This window comes from Lolium perenne, chromosome 4 (assembly GCF_019359855.2).
Source record: "Lolium perenne isolate Kyuss_39 chromosome 4, Kyuss_2.0, whole genome shotgun sequence".
Lineage (NCBI taxonomy): Eukaryota > Viridiplantae > Streptophyta > Magnoliopsida > Poales > Poaceae > Lolium > Lolium perenne.
Genome location: NC_067247.2, coordinates 233324561 through 233348615, shown reverse-complemented (window position 1 = coordinate 233348615; position 24055 = coordinate 233324561). Strand labels below are relative to the sequence as shown.

Genomic DNA, 24055 nt, shown 5'->3' with positions numbered 1-24055 from the left:
TGAATCAACTTGAGGAGGCCACCGAAGGACCAGACAAAGCAGATGAGATCTGCTACGAAGAACCAGATCTCTCTGGAGGAGTAGAGGGGGTCGACAACCTGATTGTCTACAGAACCGGGGAGGTTCCAGAAGGAGAACAAGAGTGAACCACGATAGTAGTAGTAGTAATCGAGCAACACAAACTCTTTAGAATTTAGCTGCTCGAGTCCAATAATGTTTCACTTATTAAGACTTATATTATGTAAGTTAAGTCGGGTTTAACTCGAACCTAGGAGTAAACCTCTATGGACCCAGGAGGAGCTCCGAGATGATGTACATATATGGATTGTAATAATATGTGAATGAGTTTAAGACCAGCTATGTTTCTGTTGTACTACTCTGATGGATGTAATATTTACGGATTGGTACTTCATGAATGTTATATCAACGACTGGCATACTACAACATGCAGTGGTATGCAGGGTCACCACAGGTGGGCTCTAGCACTGTAAAATGACAAACTCCCTACTACCACTACAACATTTATAAGTCACAAAACATGTATCTTTTTTGCACCCATCAGGATCCTCCATAAAATCCATGACTCTTCTATATTTTGTGTTTCTTCATATTTCTTGGGTACTTAGAGCAACTCTAGCAGATTTCGTAAACCGTGGCCTGTAAAAACGCGAGTACATGGCGCAGAAAACATGATTTCTACGCCCATATGGGCAGCATACGATCAGATCCCGTAAACCAAAACTGCAAAACAGAATCAGATATTCTGTTTTGCAATTTCAGTTTAAAGGATCTGGTCGGATGAAGGGGACTTCAAACCAAAACCGTAAACATCAAATTCGACAATATGACAACAAATGCAACACCATGACATTGTTTGACAGCAATGTTTGCATCTAAACCCATAAAAAATAAACGAAAAACATCATATTCACACATTTGGTGTTTAAGCATTTGGTGGTAGGATTATAATCAATTCTTAGTGCTAGCGGGATCGAAGAATCCCACGCACGAAACAAAGGCGACAACTAGGGTGGAAACAATAGCAGCCGCCACCATCTGCCTCGTCCTCGCCATCTATCACCGAAATCGACGGATCCTCGCTTCCTCTACTTGCCACTTCAGCGGCTGTAGGAGGTGGGGACCTTGAACCTGCGCGCTGTAGAAGGGTTTTTATTGGTTCACCAACATCGTTGTTATGGTAGCTATAATTATGTTTTCCGAGACAAGAATAAGGTATACCCGCCTCCTCTGCCACCTCGTCAGCGGCAATCTCGCTTGTGGTACTGAGGAGGGTGAGGAGTCGTCTGGAAATGGTGGATCTCATCCAGCTTACTTGTGTGATAGGTTTGGTGTTAGAAGCTTCAGATCAATTAAAGGGTTCTGACGACGACTTCAGATCTGGGGCGCTAGTCCTTCGGGGCACGTGCATGGCGACTTCTTATTGTCATCAACATCGTCATGCCGGCTCCGTAAAAGAGCAACGACAACGATGCGTCGGCGGCTTGCTCTGGCAGCAGTAGTGGTCGTTTGCTGGTTGAAGAACCTCGATATAAGGGTACTTTACTTACGAAATCATGGAATAGATTGGAATCTTTCCCGCAAAAAAATTAAAATTGAAGAAGAGAACAAGAAACAAAATAGTACTCCGCCTGATAGGCCGGCCCAGCAGACGGAGGAGGTAGGCAATGGCAATCTGCAGAAATTTTGCAAGTCCTCGTAGCCCAGTACTACTGTACTGACAACTGTGCTGCTGCTGCCTGCTCTGCATTCCGCGCGTTCCCGGCCATGGCTATCGCCTCGCCCTCCCCTCGCTTCCACCTCTCCCTCCACCTCCAAAACCCCAACCCAGCCCCCAACCGCAAGCCCCGCCCGACGCCGACCACCGAGACCATTCGCCGTCGCCTCCTCCGCAAGGGCGTATCCGCGACGCCCAAGATCCTCCACGCCCTCCGCAAGAAGGAGGCCCACAAGTCGCTCCGCCGCGCCAGGAAGGACATCTCCACCGCCAACGCGCCGCCCAAGGAGGAGGCGCTAGTGGCAGAAGAGGAGGCCAGCTTCCGCGCCGCCGCCGAGGAGTACCGCGCTCTGATGGGGCGGCCCTGGGACGGCGCCCGCAGCGGTGCGGGCCCGCCGCGCGTCGCCTCCGGCCAGGAGGGGCTCGATGGCCTGCGGAAGATGCTCGAGGGAAGGAGGGGTGGCGGATTCCAGTGGCTTCTCGACGACGACGTAGAAAAGGAGGAGGCGGAGGGAAAACAGAGGCGTGTCGGCTCCGGCTGGATTACGGAAGTGGGGGACGAGGAGAGGAAGATTGAGATGCTGCTGACTAGGTAAGCCATGTTTACTGCGCTTGCTCTTTCAAGACGTTCTTGATTTAACCGTGTACTGCTATGGAGTAATGTTGGCTGCGGCCCCTGCTTCTTAACTTTTGCCACCAGGCTCACTGGAGTGGACCTAAGTTCGGGTGATTGGAGGCTTACTAGAATGATGAAACAAGCTGACCTCATATATAATGAAGATAATCTACTGCAAATTCTGAAAGGGCTTGAGGCACAAGGAAACTGGAGGCAGGCTATTGCTGTAACTGAATGGGTGTATAATGAGAACAGCTACAAGCATCGAAGAAGCAGGTAATTTTCTGTTTGTGCGTTCATATTCTATACTCACTTCTTTCTTTCCTGCCACTGCAAGCATAATTTATAAAGCACATTTGTCCTGGAAAATATTGATAGTATTAACTAATAGGACTATTCCATATCCAGGTTTGTGTATACAAAGTTACTCTCAATCCTTGGGAAAGCATCGATGGCAACTGAAGCACTTCGAGTTTTCACCATGATGCGGGTATTTTTTTTGCCCATAATAATAATTAATTAATCAACTTAATTTGTATGGTTCTTCCTTCCAAAACTAGGAAAAATAAATGCCACAAACGTTTTACGTTGCTTCACCTCAGGGAGATGCTCAAATATATCCTGATATGGCTGCATACCATAGTATCGCCGTTACACTTGGTCGAGCTGGCCTTCTCAGTGAGCTAATTAAGATAATAGATAATATGAGACAGAAGCCTTCAAAAAGGGTAATGGCGATGCGACGCAAAGATTGGGATCCTTTGTTGGAGCCTGATGTTCTCGTTTATAACTCGGTGAGGGTAGCTTCTGAAGCTTCTCTTGTCATTTATTTTCCGTAGTTCCAAGTCCGAAGAAGTCTTGATCTTGTTGGAAACATGATTGTCTTTTCACTTTGACCTTTGGTTTTATAGGTTCTAAATGCATGCGTACTATCACAGCAGTGGAAAGGGGTATTTTGGGTGTTTCAGAAAATGCGATTTAGTGGATTGACGCCTACAGGTGCAACATTTGGTTTGGCAATGGAGGTAACGATGTGTTAGTTGATCACTGTTATTTATATTTGCGTAATTTGGTGCATCTATCTATTCTTGTTTGGTCTGCATACTTACAGATCTTTGTGGAGTTCATAACTCGATGAGGATATCGCTAACTTCTTTGATTATTGGCATATTTTAAATCATTATCACAGCATCATCTGTTAAGATACGATGGAAACTATGATCTAGACATTCTTATATTGTAGACACAAGTTGTGTTTATTTTTTTAAGAATATGCATGCATCTGGTTTAGAAGTGTTGGCCTATATTTACATTGTTCGAGACTTCCACTGCTCTGGACTTGTCCTGCCTATATTCCCCTATGTCAAGTTATTTATCTTCCTCCCCCGCAATTTTTATTTTATTTATCTGCTCCTTCTTGTACATTTCCTTTATCTCATATCTTCATAGACTCAAGAACCATTGTGATATTGTAATGTGGTTAAACCTCTCTGCTGTCCAATCCGTTCTACTCTTGAGCAACTAATATGGTATCAGTTTCTACAATAGAATTGTGGTTTTTCTTGGTTGAATATTTGATCTGTTATGACATATTACTATTCTTACTGGAGCTGCTTTCTGAAAGGTTATGCTTAAAGCCAAGAAATATGAGTTTGTCCAGAAGTTCTTCGAAAAGATGCAGAGAAAAGGGGTTCCTCCAAGAGCGATAACTTATAAAGGTAGTGTTGCAGTAAGCTTCGTCTGGTGTACTGCATTCGTGCATTGTGGTGGGATATACCATTTGAAATTTCGGTTATGTAGTTGACTGTTGACCTTCTAATATTTTCAATCAGTGCTAGTAAGAGCCTTCTGGGAACAAGGGAAAGTAAATGACGCAGTTGAAGCAGTTCAAGACATGGAACAAAGAGGAGTTGTTGGAGCTGCAAGTGTGTACTATGAATTAGCTTGCTGTCTTTGCAATAAAGGAAGGTGGAAAGATGCTATGCTACAGGTTGTGAATGATTATGCATTTATATCTGGCTATCTGCATCTCTATTGCTTTCTTGTTTTCATTACAAGTAGTCAGATATCGCTGCCTTTTAGAGTTTGTGCTATTTGTCAACAACAACAACAACAACAACAACCAAGCCTTTCAGTCCCAAACAAGTTGGGGTAGGCTAGAGTTGAAACCCATAAGATCTCGAAGCAAAGTCATGGTTCCGGAACGTGGATAGCTAACTTCCACGCACCCCTATCCATGGTTAAATCTTTGTCGATATTCCAAACCTTCAGGTCTCTCTTAACGGACTCCTCCCATGTCAAGTTTGGTCTACCACGACCCCTCTTAACATTCTCATCACGCTTTATCCGTCCGCTATGCACCGGCGCTTCCGGAGGCCTCCGTTGGATATGTCCAAACCATCTGAGACGATGTTGGACCAGCTTCTCTTCAATTGGTGCTACCCCAACTCTCTCCCGTATATCGTCATTCCGTACCCGATCCTTTCTTGTGTGGCCACATATCCATCTCAACATGCGCATCTCTGCTACACTTAACTGTTGGATATGTCGTCTCTTCGTTGGCCAACACTCAGCGCCATACAACATCGCAGGTCGGATAGCTGTCCTATAAAATCTGCCTTTTAGCTTTTGTGGCACTCTCTTGTCACAGAGTACGCCAGAAGCTTGGCGCCACTTCATCCAACCAGCCTTGATTCGGTGGCCCACATCTTCATCGATATCGCCATCCTTCTGCAACATGGACCCCAAATATCGAAAAGTGTCTCTCTCCGGTACCACCTGCCCATCAAGGCTAACCTCTCCCTCCTCGTGCCTAGTTTGTGCTATTTGTATGATTTTTTTTTATTTCTTCATCGAGATTTGCTAACTAAACAGCTCAGGATGTGCTACGAAGCTTACGAAAACATGTGATTGGTTTCTTTTTGATGGCAAAAAAGCTGAAGAAGAAAAAAAAACTCTGAGAAACCCACTAGGGATCAAACCTGCTGAAAGTTGAGTTTTGTCTGTACAAAATCTCGGACGTTACTAAAACATATGTGGTGTTTAGTTTTGGAGGTGGTTTGTTCTAATTTTCAGATTGATTAAAGGTGCCACATTTCTCAATATGTTTCAAATGTATAAATAGTCCTTTACTCCTGTTCACAAGTACGTGATATTTTAGAATTTGAGTGATTGAACTTCCCTTCAACTGATAATTTGTACTAAACTAACTAGATTAATTATATGCCAATCGTACCAATATAGATTTTGAGGTAAAGTAAGTACTTCAGTAGAAAGATGCTCCTTCCATTCCAAATTAATTCACTCAGCATTGTCTAGATACGCATGTATGTACACGCTAAAAAGCGTCTGCGTACATACATATCTAGACAAAGTTGAGTCAATTAATTTGGAACTGAGGGAGCACTACAGAAGTTCTTGGTCAAACTTGCTTATTGAAACCTCTAGCTTGTCACAGGTGTCATATATTCTAGATATGCTCTTTCCTCTTCCTTTAGGGTTTTGTTTAGTAGGTCCACTCCTGCATCATTTTGCTTCCCAGTTATTTTAATTAATCTTACTTTCACAAAAAGCTGGCATTACATTTGCATCCTTATTGCACAAACAGTATCTCCTTCTGGGGACTGGGAGAATAAAGACAATAGAAATAATTTTAATGATAATTTTTCTGTTTCAGCTTGAGAAGTTGGAACAACTTCGCCTCACTAAGCCACTGGAGTTTGCATTTACTGGCATGATCTTAGCCTCTTATGATGGTGGATATATCTCTGAGTGTATCTCGATATTTGATTCAATGAAGGACTACTGTACTCCAAATATTGGGACCATAAATGTCATGCTAAAAGTGTATGGGCGTTGTGATCTGTTTGGGAAGGCAAAAGACTTGTTTGAGACCACCACATATAGCTTTTCTAGTTTGCAGCCACATATCCAGGATCATTCATCACTTAAAGCGGATGCATATACATACAGCTCTATGCTTGAAGCATCTGCATCTGCCCAACAGTGGGAATATTTCGAAAATGTTTATAGGCAGATGACTCTCACTCATCACCATCTAGATCAAAGGAAATATTCATGGTTGCTCATCAAGGCATCCAGAGCTGGAAAGGTGCGTTAATTATCTACTATCTGCTGACCTTTTTTTGAGATATATATGACTTGGTGGTTCGATTCTCAATGCAGTACTGGGTCAAAACCAAAATTTCTTTAGGATGATATGTTTTATGATATTTCCCCAAAGAAAAATGTTTATTGATATTTGTGCAAATATGGCCTTTACATCTTATTTGAATATTAGTAGTAAAGTTGAGTTCATCATGGAGTTTAATGCGTGTTTGTTATCTTATTAGTGTAATATGGATCCATCCCCAATTGTGTTACAGTTTTTACTCCTCAAAGGAAATGTGGCGGGTCAACTTCCACCTTAGAATGATCCTCATTGTCATCATCATCCAAGTTTTTATTGCTTTCATATCTGAATTTAGTCTCAATTTGCATTGGAAAAACTTATTTTCAAGTATTTACTGTTTTGTGCATCTAACCTCAAGGGAGGGCATTCAAATACTTCTAGCCTGTGGTGACCAAGTGCAGAAATTATTTGCTCATCTTGATTTTGTTTGCAGCCCTATTTGCTGGAGCATGCGCTTGATTCAATACTTGAAAGAGGGGAAATCCCTGATGTGCAGCTGTTCACTGAAAATATTTGCCAGACTATTGCTCAAAGTGACTACGGAAGGACACTGCATCTCATGAATGTTATGGCTGCGGCTTCAGTCAATGTCACTGAACTGGAATGGAGTGATCTACTTCAGCAAAATTTGCATCGATTCAATGTGGATGCGTTGAAAGACCTTATAACGCACCTTAGTGCCGGTGAAACCATCAAAACAGATCCTGTGCATGGTTTTGTAAGAGTGTTGCAGTCCCAGTGTGCGACAACCTTAGTGAAAGAGAAATCTTCTGTGACTGATTGTGGTGATACTGAAGAACCTCAAGTAGATAAATGTTCAAATAGCAATCTGATGGACTCATCGGGCACGAATATATTTCCTGATGAGAAAGGTAGTAGTGAACTCGATTGCAGTACTAATATCCCTGAATTAGATGCCAAAACTGGCTTGGGTGGGGACATTGTATTATGCGATTCACATTCTGAAAACAAAGAAAATGAACAACACAATCTTGGGCATTGGGGCAAGCAAGTATCTGCAATTGACAGAGTACTTGATTCCATGAACTCATATGGTAATAGTAGTTCATATGAGAAGATGCCAGCAGCATCAGAAATTCTTGAGTTATGGGAACAGGAGGGTTTGAATGACATATTTGTTCAGAAAAAAGAAACCAGAGCAACTATGAGAGAATAATTGAAGCACTCGAGTATTGTCTGATGTTACCAGTGTAATTCTGTGAAACTGGCCTGGTAAATGAGCAAATTATGCAGTTCCATAAGCTGGAGTCCCATAAGCTTTCGTGGCTTAGGGTTTTTGTGATCACATCGGAGGATTCTATAGAAGAGTAGGATTACTACTGTTCGGACGGTAGCGTTACTTATTTGCACAGGTGTTGATAAGGGCTGCCCCAGAGGTAAATGCTAAACATTTTGTAATATTTTAGTGACAACACTGTGTATTAGCTCATATAAGTTGATTTAGATCATTACACCTAGATATATTGAAGGCATGTATTCTTTGTAGGTACTATATAAAAGAACTTTGTTTCAAACTAGCCCCATCACATGAAAAATTATGGTTAGATGGTTAGTTGGGCAGTTGTACCCTAGCATAGGGATTGAACTTCAGGTTTGATGCCCGAGATGTCCCATTGTGCAGAAATTCTTTCAGTAGCATACAAAGTTAACCTTGATAGTGAGGTGTATAAGATGACTTGATTAATCTGGAAGTAGTCCATGGCCGGTTTAAGGCTTCGTTAATTCAAAGCCAAGATCCTTCTGTCTAAAAAAATAATCTGGAAATCTTTAGCAGACGATTTTTTCTTCCAAAAATAACATACGTTGTGTCAATTTGTGTGGGTTGTGCGTGTATGCATGTTTATGATGTGCTATCATTATTCTCTATGTACTAGACGTGCACAGTTGCTTAGCCGTTCCCACCTGCCACCGCTGCGCTGACGCGCGCGATGCGTATCGTGAGTGGAGTCACCATGGTCAGGCCGCAAAGGAAGACTTGCTTGATTCCATTCATACGTGGACTCACGCGTAGAGGAGAGACTCTCAAGAGTCAAAGCCAAAGCAGATCATTCTCAAGCTAGCTACCTCTTCAGTTGAGCGTTCCTCCATGTCGCCATTAATTAGTTGCACCAGTCCTGACTCCTGAGTAGCGATAGATTTCCTTGTGGGAGAGTGACCCTAATAATGGCCGAGATGGTTGCTTCTGCCGTGGTCGGTGAGACGCTGAGCAGGATCTCCGCCTTCCTCATCGACCAGCCCGAGCAGAAACCAAGTGAACAGGACGACGAGGAGAGGCTGGAGATGGCGCACATCAAGATGGAGGCTGCGCTGCGACTGTCCAGCAAATGGCAGATCACCGAGGTGCCGATGCTACGCTGGCGGTGCAAGCTGAAGCGCGCTGCCCAGGAGTGCGACAGCTGGCTGCGCCACCGCAAGCAGCGCGCCCTGGAGCTGGAAAACGACGACACCAGGCGGTCCTCCTTCCCCAGACGGGTCGCTCGCGCGGCCAAGTCGTTCGTCTCGTCTTTCCACAGCCGCGGCAAGGCCGACGCGGACGAGTCAAGCAACAGCTCCGTGGATATCAGAAGGCTGGAGCGGTTTGCGGAGGGCGCGAGTGAGTTCCTCAGGTTCGTCGAGTTCGGCGGAGCCCCGGGGCGGCAGCACGTGTTCTTCAACCCTCTCGTCGGCGACCTCCTCGCCGGGAAGACTCTGCGTTACCGAGCGCTGCGAGGAGGACGGCTCTACCATCTCGGCATGCGTCCCACCAGGTTCGCAGAGCGCGGAGTGGAGGCGATGGTCTGGTTCGCCTTTCAGGATCTCAGGGAGCCTGCAAAGAGCATCAACTTCAGGTTCATGCTGCGTCTCTCCGAGAGCAGCGACGTGTTTGGGATCATAATCGAGTGCCTGCGATCAGCAGCTACGCCTCACTTCATGGCTGCCGCTGAGGATGTGAGGAGAGAGCTCGTCCAGCTTCCCACGCAGGATTTTCGCTGGGTGTCACAGTTTCCTTACGCCGAGAAGGAGTATTGGGTCGATGTTCACAGCACTTTGACTCGCTGGCTTCGTCCAGACCCACTCTGCTGCGACCAGCATGAGCATGACCTGGCTACCGTTAGCAACAGCAACGCAAACTCATCGTCATCGACAATGCCACGGTTGTCGAGTTTGTATCCTGAAGAGGTTATTGTGCTGTATTTGCAGTGCTACGTCGAGCTCTCCGACGAGCAAAGAAGCCGGCAGAAAGCTACTGAAAACGGAAGAACAAGCAACCGAAATTCAGGTTTGGCTCCTCCTCTGAAGCTGGGAGCTCTATTTATTCCACATGACACACCGATCGGCATAGATCATGGAGCTGAGACCTATGCGTTGGAGGTGATTGATGGAAAGGAGCAAGAAACAGTCCACAAAAATCTAAGTCTACAAGATGTAGATGAGAAGTTGCTTCACAAGGCCATAGACCACCTCTGTCAGAATCCTAATTCCAGGACATATCAAATGTGTCTGAGGTCCAGCCATGGCACTGCATATCTCTGCGCGGACAAGGCAGGGACACGGGCACCAAGTTCAGGTAGAAGTAAAACCGCTGGATCACCGTCGACACGGGTTCGGAACAAGAGGATGATGGGTAAAAAACAAGAGGGGGACGGTATGGAGGGATGGCTGGAGGTATCCAGGGACCTGCTCAAGTTATGGGCAGTTTGTGCATCTGACCAGCTACACGGCTCAGTCAGGTCCTGGATAGTTAACTCCCCTCAGCCCTAGGCATAACTAATCTCTCCCTCGATAGGTTACGAGATTTGACATGCACATTTACGCACCTAGATTTGTTAAGTGGTTTATGTTTATGTTAACTTTGAGATGGTGGTTTATGTTTATGTTAACTTTGAGATGGTGCTGTGCCGTTAGAGCATTTTAAATTACATAAACCTTGTAGCCCAAATTCATCATACGAAAATGTATACCCTATTAGATTCTCTCAGAGTTATTTGTCTCGCACAAACATTGCTCAATGTAGTAGTTTGCCTCTATATGACAAGGCCTATGACATGCCAATCGAAATTAAGGCTCTCAATGGTTTCTTGTCCTGCTCGATGGAGCTCGATGGAGTCAGTAAGGAGATTTGTGGACAATCGGATATATCCTTATGCTTTTTCTTGGTGTGCATGGCATCTTCATGACGATGGCAAGGCGGTCATCAGAGCCAGCGTGATGTTTCCTCAGAACTGTTGAATGTGCATGTATGATCCCTATGAGGTTTTTATCGAAAAAAATGTATATATGATCCCTATGAGGTTTTTGGCAATGAGATTATCAAACACACTTGTTTAGGTGTTGCGTGTTTTAGTTAGAATTTAGCCTAAACCCTACACACTGGTTCCTTCTCAATGTTTTGGACTGTCAGTCTCTTGTTCTAACAGGTTACCAAATTCCAAAGATTTCATTAGAATGTCCAACAAATTTCATTGTGCTGCATAGGTACCTCCAAACTAGTGAAAGAGCTTGGCAATCTAATGCTTGCATTGATGGCACTAGATGAACCAAGAAGACCCACATGTAGAAGCTCAAGTGGTCATTTGGTCGTCATGATGTTGCTGGTCAGATGGACTTTCAGCTTGCTTGTCGGATCGGCATTGGATGCAAGGCAGTGCAAGCCTCTAGAAGGTTTATCCCAATGCCACTTGGAAGAAATCCTGTGTTCAAAAGGAGAAACTTGCAGAATAAGGTGATCAAATTGGAGAAAATAAAAGAAGGCGTGAATCACATGAAAGGACTTTCAGCCATTGACCCTCCAAAGCTCCAACTCAATATAAAAAGAGGACATGAGGTTCTTCCAAAGGCCAAACTCTTGAGAGCTACAAGAGCGCATACCCCCTCCACCGTCATTTTCATCCAGAAGCTGGATCGATCTGTGGCACCCGCATTTTCGAACCCCACAGCATCTTTTGAGTTCATCATCTTTCTTCTCGAGGTTACACCCTTATAATCCTATGTGTAAGTCCTCATATAAAACAATCTAAGACATGAGAGCTTTACCCGCACAAAAAACTAGCCTAGAACTGAACCTGGATAAATTGTGCCCCCGTGGCATCGGGTGATCTAGTCGTCTGCATGATCAAACAGGTAAGTACCCAATTAGGTACACTCGTGAGATCTCCAAGGTTATGAGACTCGACTCTACATGAGAATGGTAAATTTTCGGTAGCTTCCATGTACAATGCACTTATTCATCCGGATTTACCAATCGATACACCTAATAACAATAAACTTTGGAAGTTGAAAATCCCTTTGCGAATAAAGGTATTTGGATGTACCTCCGAAAAGACGTTATTCTCACCAAAGATAATCTAGCTAAGCAGAATTGGCAAGGGAGTAAACAATATGCTTTATAAAGCACTTATTTTTCCATTGCAGGTTCGCTAGGTCTATATGGTCAGTCATCCAGTTAGCTTCGAGCTTGTATCAGCCACGTAGTGTTACCAATATCTTCGGGAATTGGCTAAATGGCATTGATCCTAGGTTCAAGAAGCATATTAGGGTGGGAGCGATTGCCATTATTTGGTCGCTTTGGCTATGTAGAAATGATAAATTGTTTAATGGTACTAATTTTTCTCTGTTGCAGGTTATATACCGGTGTACCAACACCCTCCGCTTATGGTCGTCGCTCTAGCGTGTGGAGCACCGAGATCTGTTTACGGAGGTCTGTTCACGGTTGGAAGCTACGGCAAGCGATATTTTTTCCTACATGGATGGCAGCATAATCTAAGGATCGAAGCTCCTCCAGTTTAGGCGTCTTTACAATTTCTCAATATGATATGTAATCTCGCCTTTTATTTTGATATCAAGACTAAACAACGGCTGTGCGCATCTTAGATATAGAGGTTGGGTGTAATGGCTTAAAACTCTTAAGTAATAAAAGCGTCCCTTATCGAAAAAATTTGGTAATTTGTCGTAATTGGAAATGAAACGGACAGAAGACCCATATCTAGTTGGGGGTCCTCGTTCCCCCTCGTCGCTCCCGTGGGCGACGGGAGGGAACCCTAGCCGCCACCGGCCCAGGCCCCTCCCCCTGCTCCTCCCTCCCCTCGCTGCCGCCGGAGGGCGTCGCTGGGCAAAGCCCGGGCGCTGGCGGCGGCGGGGATTCCTCTCCCCCTCGCGCGGAAGCCTTGGCGCGGGCCGACGCGGCCGGTGAGGGCGGCGCGCTCGACGAGGGCGCGGCGGCGCGGCTGCCTCAGCAGCGGCGTGGCGGCTTCGTGGCGTGGCGGCGACCCCGTGCCGGAGGCGGCGGCTGCCCTCGGCGACCACCAAGTCCGGCGGCGGGCGGCGCGACCAAGCTGTAGGGGTGGCCAGCGACGGCGACGGCGCTGGGGATGGCAGCGACGGCGCTGGGGCAACGGCGACGGCGCTGGCGGCTGGTTGTGCTGGGCGGCCGGAGTTGACATCATGGCGGCGCGGGCTTGCTGGCTCGGATCTGGGCCCTTTGGGCCCGATCTGGGTTTGGCGGGCCCCGGCCGTCCTGCCCTCCAGCGCCTGGGTGCGGCCAGGCACCTCCTCCTTGTCCGTCCTTCTCGGCTCCGAGCGCATGTCTTCTTGCCGCTCGGCCGGGTTGGGCGGAACCCTACGCCATCTTGGCGTGGCGGCTCGTGGCGTCCGCGCGGCGCTGGTGACAAGGTGGACGATGCTGGGTGGCCGGCGATGCTCTCTGAGGTGGATGTGTGCAGTCCCGCAGTCCCGCAGCGACCCACCCCATGGTGGCACCTGCGCCGCTTGCGGCTCAGTAGTGCCCCTCTTAGGCAGCCTGTCCCTTTGTGGGCATGGCTGCCCCCGACCTGGCGCGCTGGACGTGCTGCCGGCGAGTTGCGCTGCCAAAGCTAGCGCTTTGAGAGAAAAGGGTCAGCGTAGGAGGTCTTGGCGAAGGATGATAGTGCCTGCAGTGGTGAGGAACCATGCTCTGGGTGAAAGCCCTGCCTTTCGGGGCCGGTGACGGCGACGCCTGAGGGCGCCGTTTTCCTCTTGTGGCGTCACCGAGGAGTTTCGGCACCTCCCTTGCCTAGGGTCTCATGTTTCGGGTGAAAACCTCAGATTTGGCTAGCCAAATCGGGCGACGACGGCGTCTTGGACGTCGTACCCTCCTTGGAGGCGTCGTCTTGGGAACTTGAGTTCGGGCCGTAGGTCTTCCTCGTGGATCTCAGCGCTGACCACATGGGAGGTGTCTTGCGATGCAGGTAGCGCGCCAGCCTCTCGAGTAGTATCGCGGTGGCTTGCGCGATGAGGATCTTCCTCGATCAGCGCGAGCATGCCTCTGGATGAGCAGTGTTGGGCTGGCCTCTGTGTTTGTTGGCGGGCTGCTGAAGATTGTACGCTTGCACGTCTATCGAGGTTGCCGGGAGCTAGCCGCTGCGCCGACGGCGTTCCTCGGATTTGGGTCGAGGCCGGAGCAGCAATGCTCCCAGCTGAGCCGTGGTGGGCTCGCGGGATTCAGGTGGTACGCGTCTTGGCTGCAGCTGGCAGGTTCTTGGTAATTTCGACGATGCGCGAGCACTGCGACTTTCATCGGCAAGGGTTCTGTCTTGCGGAGGAGCTCACTCTGTAGTGTCCCGGAGGAGCACTCTTCGGATTTCGGCCTTTTTGTCGTAGTCTAGTTTGAGTGTCGGATGTGTATTGTGGGTGTTCGGCCTTTTCTTAGGCTTGTAATGTAAACTTCCTTTCTATCAATGAATCGAAACGCAAACCTTTTGCGTTATCGCGAAAAGAAGACCCATATCTCCCGCAAAAGAAAAATCAGGAGCCTGTATTTATGGCAAAACAAAATAGATAGATGACCAATGCCTTCAAGACTTGACATTACCAAGTCTTCTTCTTTGGCGGTATCTTGCTTCGTCTGCCGTTTCTGCCAGTTCGTAACTCGTAAGGTGGCAGGAGCGCACATAGGACATCCGTGTAAACTATTTACGACCCACTCTGCTACCACTAGATTATCTCTGCCAGGTCCAATATCATCCATCCATGTTTGCATTGCAGCCACTAATTCTGTGTACGAGCGAGCAATTAGGCCTGCTCGATGGAACGGCCGTCAAGACCAGAGACTTCCAGCGGTACTCCAAGGCTGACCAGTGATCACTGCAATTGATTTCGTCGTCATAGACGCACTGCGTCGTGCAAGTACTGTTACATCCACTGCCAACCAAATGATTGCCGCCAGTTTGCACTCACCACTGCAAGTTTATCTTCCCATTACGTGTTCTGAATATACAATTAACACTGGATCAGATCCAAGTATATTTCCAACTTCTAGAGGAACATGTGCGCGACTTTGGTTCCAAGGTTGCTGCTATCAGATGCACCCACGAGTCCGATCGATAAGGATGGAAGCTCGCAGGTCCTCAGCACAAGTTCGCCATTTCGCACTCATGTAGAATTTTCTAACCAATACAAGATTATCTGCCCACGGTTGCCATCAATCAGGGGGCATAAATCATGCATTTCACCTTAAAAGAAAGTACGACTACGGCATCATGAGATCTGTTTTGTCCCTTCTAAGTTCTATCTATAAGAAAACGATGAAACGACGTGCACTCTCGCTTAGAAAAAAGATCTATCTTGTTTGGCAGTGACTAATTCCCAGTTGACTGGGAATTAATTTAATTTAGTAAAACTGATTGAGAATTACGACAGATCCTTCTTACCCGCCAATCAACATCACATTTTAACATGTTCTTTTTGCACCACTGCAAAAAACATGTTCTTTTTTTCTATACATAAATTCTGCCTTGCCCCTACGACGTATGGGAGCTGTTACTATGAATAGAGGTGAAAAATGTTACCGAACCCTTATAACTTTGTACATTTGCAAAAAAAAAAAAACTTGGTAGGGTAGAAACAAAAACAAAAACAAAAACTTTAGGAACCCCAAGATAGACTAAATCATCTTTACCAGGGAAAAGTAAACAGAGACATGATGACAACTTTTGATGAAAACGAAACAGAAATGGAATGATGATTTGAATGAACGATGATTTCGGATGAACACATGGTATAAGGTCTTTATCGAAAAAACATGGTATAAGGGGAATCTAATTTGCACGACCCATTGCCCATCTCGGTTGTTTGTAATGATTTTTTATGTTGTGTTTTATGTTTGAAGAAAGTTCATGCACTATTAGTTCTTCAACTCATGAGAGGGTTTTCTTGTCATCATAAAACTTATGTTTGGTCCAAAACAAACATTGAACTCCCTGAAAAACTTACATCCTGTCCAACCAAGGAAAAATGGTAATTTGAACACAATAAACATTTTCTCCAACCCGAGCCATAATGCACCACAAGATCATAAATAGTCTTACTTAACGATTTTTAAAATTTAGAACTTGGTATGCGGACTGAATTGTTTTTGTGATTTTTGTACTGATCACGAATCTTCGTACTCCTATTTAATTTTGAAAATTTGCATGCACATTCTTATCCATTCTTTACATTTGTAGGGTAGAAACGAAAACAAAAACTTTAGGAACCAACATAGACTAAATCATCTTTACCAGGGAGAAGGAAACAGAAACATGATGACAACTTCTGATGAAAAGGAAACAGAAATGGAATGATGAGTTTGGATGAACGATGATTTCGGATGAACACATGGTATAAGGGGAATCTAATTTGCACGACCCATTGCCCATCTCGGTTGTTTGTAATGATTTTTTATGTTGTGTTTTATGTTTGAAGAAAGTTCATGCACTATTAGTTCTTCAACTCGTGAGAGGGTTTTCTTGTCATCATAAAACTAATGTTTGGTCCAAAACAAACATTGAACTCCTGAAAAATAACTTACATCCCGTCCAACCAAGGAAAAATGGTAATTTGAACAGAATAAACAGTTTCTCCAAACCGAGCCATAATGCACCACAAGATCAAAAATAGTCTTACTTAATAATTTTTAAAATTTAGAACTTGATATGCAGACAGAATTGTTTTTTGTGTTTTTTGTACTGATCACAGATCTTCATATTTAATTTTGAAAATTTACATGCACATTCTTATCCATTCTTGACATTTGTACCGGTAGATGCTTAAATATGGATTCCGGTGTACCTAGATTTCAAAAATTCCCCCTTTACAGACTGCACAATATCTCTACATTCCACACCGGTACGGCATCTGTACACCAGTACTACACCACGTCTTTATTGCAAACTGGTAGCAATATCAACAGTTGAACTCTTTGCACAGTTCATTTGCTTCCTTTGGCATGGCTTCTCGGCGAGCTGAGCACCTTGTGGTGCGGTTTCGCCGGCGGTGAGGCGACCTTCCTCTTCTCCATAGACCGCCTAAGGTCGGCGCCGTTAGAGCAGCTGCTGCTTAGGCTGGGCACGAGGTACCACGCGATGGAGGTGCAGCAGATGGCGAACGTCCTACCGAACACGGCCAGGCTCAGCAGCGTGAGCGCCATGACTGCCAGCCAGTAGCACGCCGGCGGCCGCAGCCTCCCCCGAGAGAACGATGTGGTCCTCCCACGAGAGAACGATGTGATCCTCCTCCTCGCCGGCTCCACGCCTAGAGCAGTAGCTTTCTTGGCGGCGCCGTCCCTCGAGCTGGCCGAATCCGGCAAGGGGCAGGACGAGGGCGACGCGGACGTTCTGGGTACTTTCTTGGGGGCGTCGGCGTCCTTGAGCTGCTTCTCGCCGCCGGGAAGCTTGACGACGATGGGCACCCAGGTGCCGTTGCACTGGACGAAGCGGACCATGACGAGGCCGCTGTCGGAGCCGACGCGGCGGAGGATCTTTTCCCGGCGGGACTCGAGGTCGGATCGCACGGTGGAGAACTTGTCCAGGCCGCGACCAGCGAACGGGTTGTCGCCATGCCTCCTCCTCCTCCTGGGCTTGGGCGAGTCCTCCGCCGGGTCGTCGTCGATGTGCTTGAAGCTACCCGTGCCGCACAGCATGGTTTAATTGTCGAGTTGGCTTTGTCAGTTCCGGCGCGTTAAGGGCGAGCAGCTTTTAAGGACGTACTCGCTCAAGTGGTGGTCGTAGTGAGGAAAAGTTGGGCAATCAGGACTATGAGCAGAATGGTCAAGCAGAACCTTCTCCGCACAGGGCTTGACTTCGTACATAGTGGCTGGTCATTCCTTCTGCGGCCACCGCTAGGATATAGAAATTCACCGTAGATCGTATTACTACTTTATTTACAGCACGATTTGGCGACTGGTACACTGAAATAAGAAATTCTTGAAGTTTCAGTCAAATGTTGACCTCCTCCACAGTAGACTCTTCCTCCTCTGGTCGACTGCCACCTACGAATCTGAATCAAAATTTTAACCTCGTCATACTACCCAGCAGGCTATTCCTCCTCTCTGCCTGCCTCGTCAGATGAACCATTCCCCCGCGTTCTAGCAATCTACAAGCCAGAGAGATTTTTTTGCGGGCAAGATGTGGCTAGATCTTTAGGATGACACTACATGTTGATGCAGTGCCATTTCATGCTCGCTTTCAGATAGTTGATAGCTTTGAACAACGTGGACAGAATACCAGCCCATACGAACGAACTGATATTCAGATTGATTCTACAACCCTCGCTTCACATGCACAGTGAAACCCATATTAAACTGAACAATTTCCTTCCGCTACAGAAAAAGATCTGTCTTTTAAATTACAGAACAATCGTTCAAGTTAATCAAAATACAAATCAGGACGACAATAACAAAAGGCACACCAGAAACAAGATGCTGAGTTTGTCGACCAAAATCATGATGCTGAAAGATGAATTACTTGACCTGGTCAATGGGAGGAGCTCCAAGGAGTCAAACATGCCAAGCTTTTGCCGATGTGATCTTGGTGCCCTCGTGTTACCTTTCAATAGTACAATAAATCTGGTGTCCGCAGACCCTGAGCTAATGACCTGGCAGCACCTTAGTTTACTTGGCCTTCTTGACAACCGTTGAGGTGCGGAATTCTGCATCATCTTTAATGAAGCTCCACCAGAGATACGTGAGAGGAATCGTGCTTGCGTGCCACATCGAATGTGCATCAGCATACCCCTTGTATGGAGGAAAGTCATAGACTTCAAGAAGCATAGCTAGCGCTCCTCCAAATACAACCACCCAAAGCTTAAATCGTGACGGGTGATGGGTCACACCAGCCCAGATTGCCCATGCAAGAAGTTGAACCGCACCCATCGCAATACAAACTTTCATGTTCCATCCTGAAAGGGGGGATTTGGCACATAAACACAGATGCACATAAATTAACATGCTGGTGCAAATAACCACAAAGGCAAGTCTGCGCAAGCCGAAATCAAGACATGATTATTTAGTTATTCCGTCGTGAATTTTATCTATGAGTAACTTGTGAGATCACAAAGATATGGTAAAAAGAGCAGCTGGACGATTATTGAGCATGTTAAAATATTTATGTGTGCAGGATAAATCTTGTATGAAGATGGCAAAAGATCAAATACTTAAGCAAAAGCAGAAGGAACTTTACCATAGTCGAGGTCATAGAAGTTAAGGTACAAGATGTGTGTTGTAACGAATGCCAAAATAGGCGCGGCAAACATCACCCTCGTAGCCTCATCCTTGACATTAAAAGTTCTTAGCAATGAAAGGATTAAAGAGTAGCCAAGTAGGGCCACAGCTGAAGAGTAATCCAATTTCTCAGTCAAGTCAATATCCCTACAAATGAATAAGGATGCTCAGCAAGATATCAAGTATTATGACAGCATAGTGAAGCTTTGAGTAATGCACACCTCGTATGGAATATAGAGCTCCAGAACCATGCATTCATTGATAATATTGCATAAATATGCCATAAGCCAGTGTATTCGTAGTATGTTCTCTTAGTCTGGGGTCTAATAGGTAATCTGTAATTCACTAGCAGGAAAAATGAAAGCCAGCCAGTGAAATGCATCAATAGGTTGAGGGCAGACAAAGCAGTTGAGAGGGGCTCCTGATAAAAGGATGGCAAACAAGTTAGACATGTAGTAACCATGGTGAAGTAGTTGTATACTTGTATCAGCCATGAACATGCAAGCCACAAAACATGCCTGGAAGACAGAAACACGTATGAAGGGCCATTTTCCATGATATTTAACAGGGCTCAGGCCACCTGATTGTCGTTCCTCTTCTCTTTGCATCATACAGTAGTAGCGGCAGTCCGTCATACAGTTTAGTTGCTTCCACTGTGTGTAGAGTGGCTCCTGTGTGTACCAAGAACTTCCAGCAGGTGTACTGTCATTCTCTGGGGACTGGCAGTGGCTGATGATGTTACTTCCAATAATCGCTGTACTCTGACATTCCTTCACACAAGTTCTGCATGTTGATCAACAACGCAAGTATTACAAGAAACTTCTAAACAATGTAATATCAAAATGACAGCAACTTAAAGGTGGATAAATAAACAAACTTGAGGAACCCAACCAGTTTTTCAGGTCAAATTTTCTTAATGAAAACAAAAAGGAAAAATACATATGGTGAATTCGGTTACTTTTACAAAATATATCTGAGAAGGGAAAAAAAAGGACAGGCACAGAGCAGATATTACTAGTGATAGACTGGTTGTAGACGCACAATGGAGGGAACCTAGAAGAAAATTAGTACCACAAGCATGAAACTATAAAACTCTGCCTATGTTTAATTAGGCATAAAGGGTCCTAAGACTGAGTAAAGGAGGTGGGTTGTGATAGACTTGGCGAGCCAACGTAACAACTAGCCATTTCCTATGGATATGAGAAAAAGAGGTGATATGGAAAGTGGCGGTAAAAAGGGACTTGAAGGATTGGAGTGCACCTAGAGATTTGGCACTTGATAGGAGTGCATGGAAATCAGCAATCCATGTGCTGGAACTTTAATTTACATTTTGTTTACCTTTTTCTCTCTTCACTCTTTGTTGCCACAGTTTTCGAGCCTACCCCAACTTGCTTGGGATAAAAGGCTTTGTTGTCCTTTTTGTTGACTTATTGTAAGTATGAAACTAGAACTAATGATGGGCAAGTTAAACACTGGAAAATAAATAGTTTTCACAAGTGTTGCCTACTTACTGACTTATGTCAATGTATGAGAACTGGGGTTATTCTGCAATACTATTGTGCTGTTACATCTCCAAAAATGCAACCAATTAAATCAAAATACGTACTATATGAGATACTATTTACTATTTGTATTTGTATCGACTAACTGCACGAGGACCCAGGCATCCTGTGACCCCAAGGTTGCGTCAACTCGCTATCACAACACAACTATGGAACAAACTATGTTTAAACAAAAGCGTCAGTGCTTAAGACCATACCTTTAACCATGCCTCACAATTTAGCAGAATGCCAGAATCTAGTCAACTGCGTCTGAACTTTTATTTACATATTCAGATAGCTAATCATATGTTATGGACTTATGGTAAATGACTAAGGTTTTTTGGATTGAAGGAAATTCATAAGATTCCTGGAGGAAACTAAATCATTTGTAATTTGATTCTACCCCTTCGAACAAACAAATGAGCCCATAAAATTTTATAGGAGCAATGTAGCTTTCCTACAATTCAATAGGAATCAACAACTGTTTCTACTCTTGTGCGTAGGAATGGGACAGTTTTCCTCTGTTCTGCGCTTGTATCCTGTAAAATTCATTTGCGCAATAATAAAAAGACGCCTGAAGTTGCAGTTCAAATAGGAGCAGATGTCCACAGCAGAGACTAACAGCAACTGGGTCACACAATGAAATGGCAATATAAAGCATGTAGTTCATTTATGAGTCACTGACAAAAAAATGTTGGATAGTATTATACTCTAGTTAGAGAGTTTGAGAAAGAATAAAATGACCATTATAGCATTCTAAGTGTCATAGGTAAACGGGTTTGCTCAGATATACTCCCTCTGTCCCGAATTAGATGTCACAGATTTGTGTAGATTCGCATGTATCTGTGCACTAAAACGCGTCTACATACATGCGTATCTAGACAAATCAGCGACAAGTAATTCAGGACAGAAGGAGTATCATTCATGAAACGCGACAGGACCTATTAACACAAGCTGGTGTGTGAATTAACTCCTAGCCAATGGTTCCACAATATGGTACAAATAAAGAACTGTAAGAAAACAAAATTCCAGCAATTATTGATGCTACAACGTCACAGTATTAGCCAAAGGTGGTCAATATATGCACACCAGCTACTGTAAAAATTGAGTCTAATCAGTACAATTATCATAATCAAACAAAAGTGGAAGAAGACATACTATGTTTTGTTAACAATGTCAACCACCTGCTGGAATAATGGTCTGCCATTCACAGCTTACATAAGAAAACATATCCACATCATGATAGCCAAGTATCACTTTGAACTTAGTGTTTTTTTTCAAAATAAGGTATGAATTACTAGAGTATTTCAGTTAAGTTAGCAAGGAAAAAAAACATATTTCACAATGAAGTAGTACCAAGAAAGGATCAAACATAAGGTATAACCATTATCACAATTCTAAACATACAAAGCAGTCAAGTAAGCAAGAGAAATAACATAATACCCAATGAAGTAACAAGCAAGGATAAAAAAAGGTGGCAACAGACATTATCAGTCCTTAACATATCACCCACTGCCCTGGATTTCGCCCCTAAAGAGTTGCTGCTCCATAATTCAAGGTATGATATGTCTATATACTTTTAGATTCCCCCACGTAAGTGAAGTAATATAGTAGAAAGCCCCGAGTTGCAACTAACCAATAGCTAGTCCTCCACTGCAAGGAATCACTCATTGTTTATCCTTCCACTGTCCCTGTTCTATTCCATCACCATGGCTAAAATACTGATCATCTTTCATCACTTAATCTTTGTGCGTCTAAAGCATATATAATGGGAGACAGAATTATAGAATTGAAATTATGGCACCATTTTCTCACATAATATTACTCCATGCGAGTGTTCACTACCAGATCCACTTAATATTTCAAGCAACTGGCAAGTGCTGTGCCTTCTCGTTGAGTATGGAAAGATTTCACTGGCTAATGAGGGAAACCAACCGAAAACCAAATCAAGGATCTAAAGCCTACTACACCTGGAGCCCACACATGTCAAATGCAACAAGTAGACCCACCACTTGACCACCAAAGGCCAAAGGACAACCAACCATGACAGGAAGAAACCCACTTCATGACTCTACCAAAAACTGTATCCACCTTCCTACCATTTTCCGATTACACTAGAAAGTAGAGTGTGATATCTGAAAATTGACTAATTGGTCATATGACAGCAGGGAGTATAAATTGTATTCTTGAAAAAATACCCACAATAGTTTATGGAGTTTCAGGTTGTATAGTTCCATTGTCAGGCTGAGTCAAAGAATAACCATCTTAGACCCACAATGTCCAGATTTTCTGTTGAGATGTTTTCAATTACTTAGGATGGTCCAATGTGGATTCCAAACATGCTTACCAACAGGTCTAAGGCTAACAATATCACTATTTGGAGACAGTAAAAGAGATCAAATACTTTTAACTTTTAAGCAACTAGATATGTAAAAATTACCTACTCCCTCCGATCCATAATAAGTGTTGGGAACTTGGTACGTATAAAAGTTGTACTAAGTACTAAATCCCCAACACTTTTTATGTATCGGAGGGAGTACTAACTACAACTAGAAGGGCAGCCCAGCTACGCAAACTACCGGTATTCCATAGCCGACTTATCCAGCACGCCTCGAATCAAGTAAGAAAAAAATAAAAAGCAATCTGGCGCAATAATACATCACTGCAGCAAGAGACGAGTCAAGAAGTGCACAGAGATGCTTCCTTGGTCTCACCTGTAGTGCGGATCAACATCGCCCTGGCTGGCCTGGACGGAGCCGAGCACGAATCCGAGTGCAAGAAGGGAAGCCAAGTGAACCACCCGAAGGCTGCCTCCGGCCATCTCGGCGGCCGCGCCCTGGGTCCAGTCCGTGAACCCCTCACGCACGGCAACCAGCTAGGGATCCGTTACCGGTCAAAGGGATCGCCTCCGGATGGATCTCCACACTCAACGCCAGTCCAGTAGAGGATAGGAGGAGCAGGAGGACTAGGAGAGAAACGAGCTTAGAGGTGGCCGGCGGCGTGTCCCTGGGGTGGGTGCGAGGACTGGAGGTGGGTTTCGGCGGCGCTGGCAACGACGAAGAGACTTTGGGTCGAAGAGGAGTGGTCGCAGTCGCACGGACGCGTGAGGTGTGGTGATGTGAATTTTGGATCAGGAGGCAGGAGAAAGAAGTAGAAGACCCCCGGTTTTGAGACTAGGATTCAGATTTGATTTTAGCTCAACACAATCCCTGCAGAGATGTCTTGTGCTAATTTTGTTTTTGGCTCTGATTCCTTAAATTGCTTATTTTTAAGTTTTTTTTTCTTTTTTCGAAATGGGTAGCTCAGCTTCTGCATCAATTGATGCACACGGCCTCTTTTATTAAAAAAAATAGTTTAGCGATACAATACGTAGCTAGACGATTCTTATTACAATTAAAGATCCTAAAGAGTCTCGACAAAGATAGGCCATCTAAAGAGCATAACATGAAGCGTCTTTGCA

The 24055-nt window shown here is 44.9% G+C and overlaps 4 protein-coding genes across 7 annotated transcripts; 2 read left to right on the top strand and 2 right to left on the bottom strand.

Annotated features, from left to right (window-relative positions):
* Positions 1 to 1686: 1686 nt before the first annotated feature.
* LOC127326153 (pentatricopeptide repeat-containing protein At5g67570, chloroplastic) lies at positions 1687 to 12406 on the top strand. Of its 4 annotated transcripts, none has more exons than XR_007867654.2 (10): positions 1687 to 2327; positions 2436 to 2627; positions 2760 to 2841; positions 2954 to 3145; positions 3263 to 3376; positions 3976 to 4069; positions 4184 to 4341; positions 6028 to 6462; positions 6977 to 7940; positions 12164 to 12406. XR_007867654.2 is itself a non-coding variant. In XM_051353016.1 (9 exons), exons 1-9 carry the CDS (start codon positions 1786 to 1788, stop codon positions 7718 to 7720), a joined length of 2553 nt encoding a protein of 850 aa, XP_051208976.1. In that variant the 5' UTR covers positions 1687 to 1785; the 3' UTR covers positions 7721 to 8025. The 4 variants fall into 4 exon arrangements, 1 of the variants encoding a protein (XP_051208976.1); XR_011743409.1 differs by lacking the exon at positions 12164 to 12406 and adding an exon at positions 11020 to 11038; XR_007867655.1 differs by lacking the exon at positions 12164 to 12406 and adding an exon at positions 8051 to 8116.
* LOC127326154 (uncharacterized) lies at positions 8259 to 10673 on the top strand. The gene has a single exon (XM_051353017.2). It carries the CDS (start codon positions 8728 to 8730, stop codon positions 10303 to 10305), a length of 1578 nt encoding a protein of 525 aa, XP_051208977.1. The 5' UTR covers positions 8259 to 8727; the 3' UTR covers positions 10306 to 10673.
* A 4046-nt stretch (positions 12407 to 16452) lies between the features above and the next one.
* LOC127326151 (uncharacterized) lies at positions 16453 to 17999 on the bottom strand. Its single transcript, XM_051353014.2, has one exon. It carries the CDS (start codon positions 17474 to 17476, stop codon positions 16766 to 16768), a length of 711 nt encoding a protein of 236 aa, XP_051208974.1. The 5' UTR covers positions 17477 to 17999; the 3' UTR covers positions 16453 to 16765.
* A 132-nt stretch (positions 18000 to 18131) lies between these two features.
* Positions 18132 to 23745, bottom strand: LOC127326150 (uncharacterized). Its single transcript, XM_051353013.2, has 5 exons — positions 23310 to 23745; positions 19573 to 19837; positions 19276 to 19475; positions 19014 to 19201; positions 18132 to 18732 (listed from the first exon to the last, which is right to left on the bottom strand). Exons 1-5 carry the CDS (start codon positions 23414 to 23416, stop codon positions 18446 to 18448), a joined length of 1047 nt encoding a protein of 348 aa, XP_051208973.1. The 5' UTR covers positions 23417 to 23745; the 3' UTR covers positions 18132 to 18445.
* Positions 23746 to 24055: the final 310 nt, after the last annotated feature.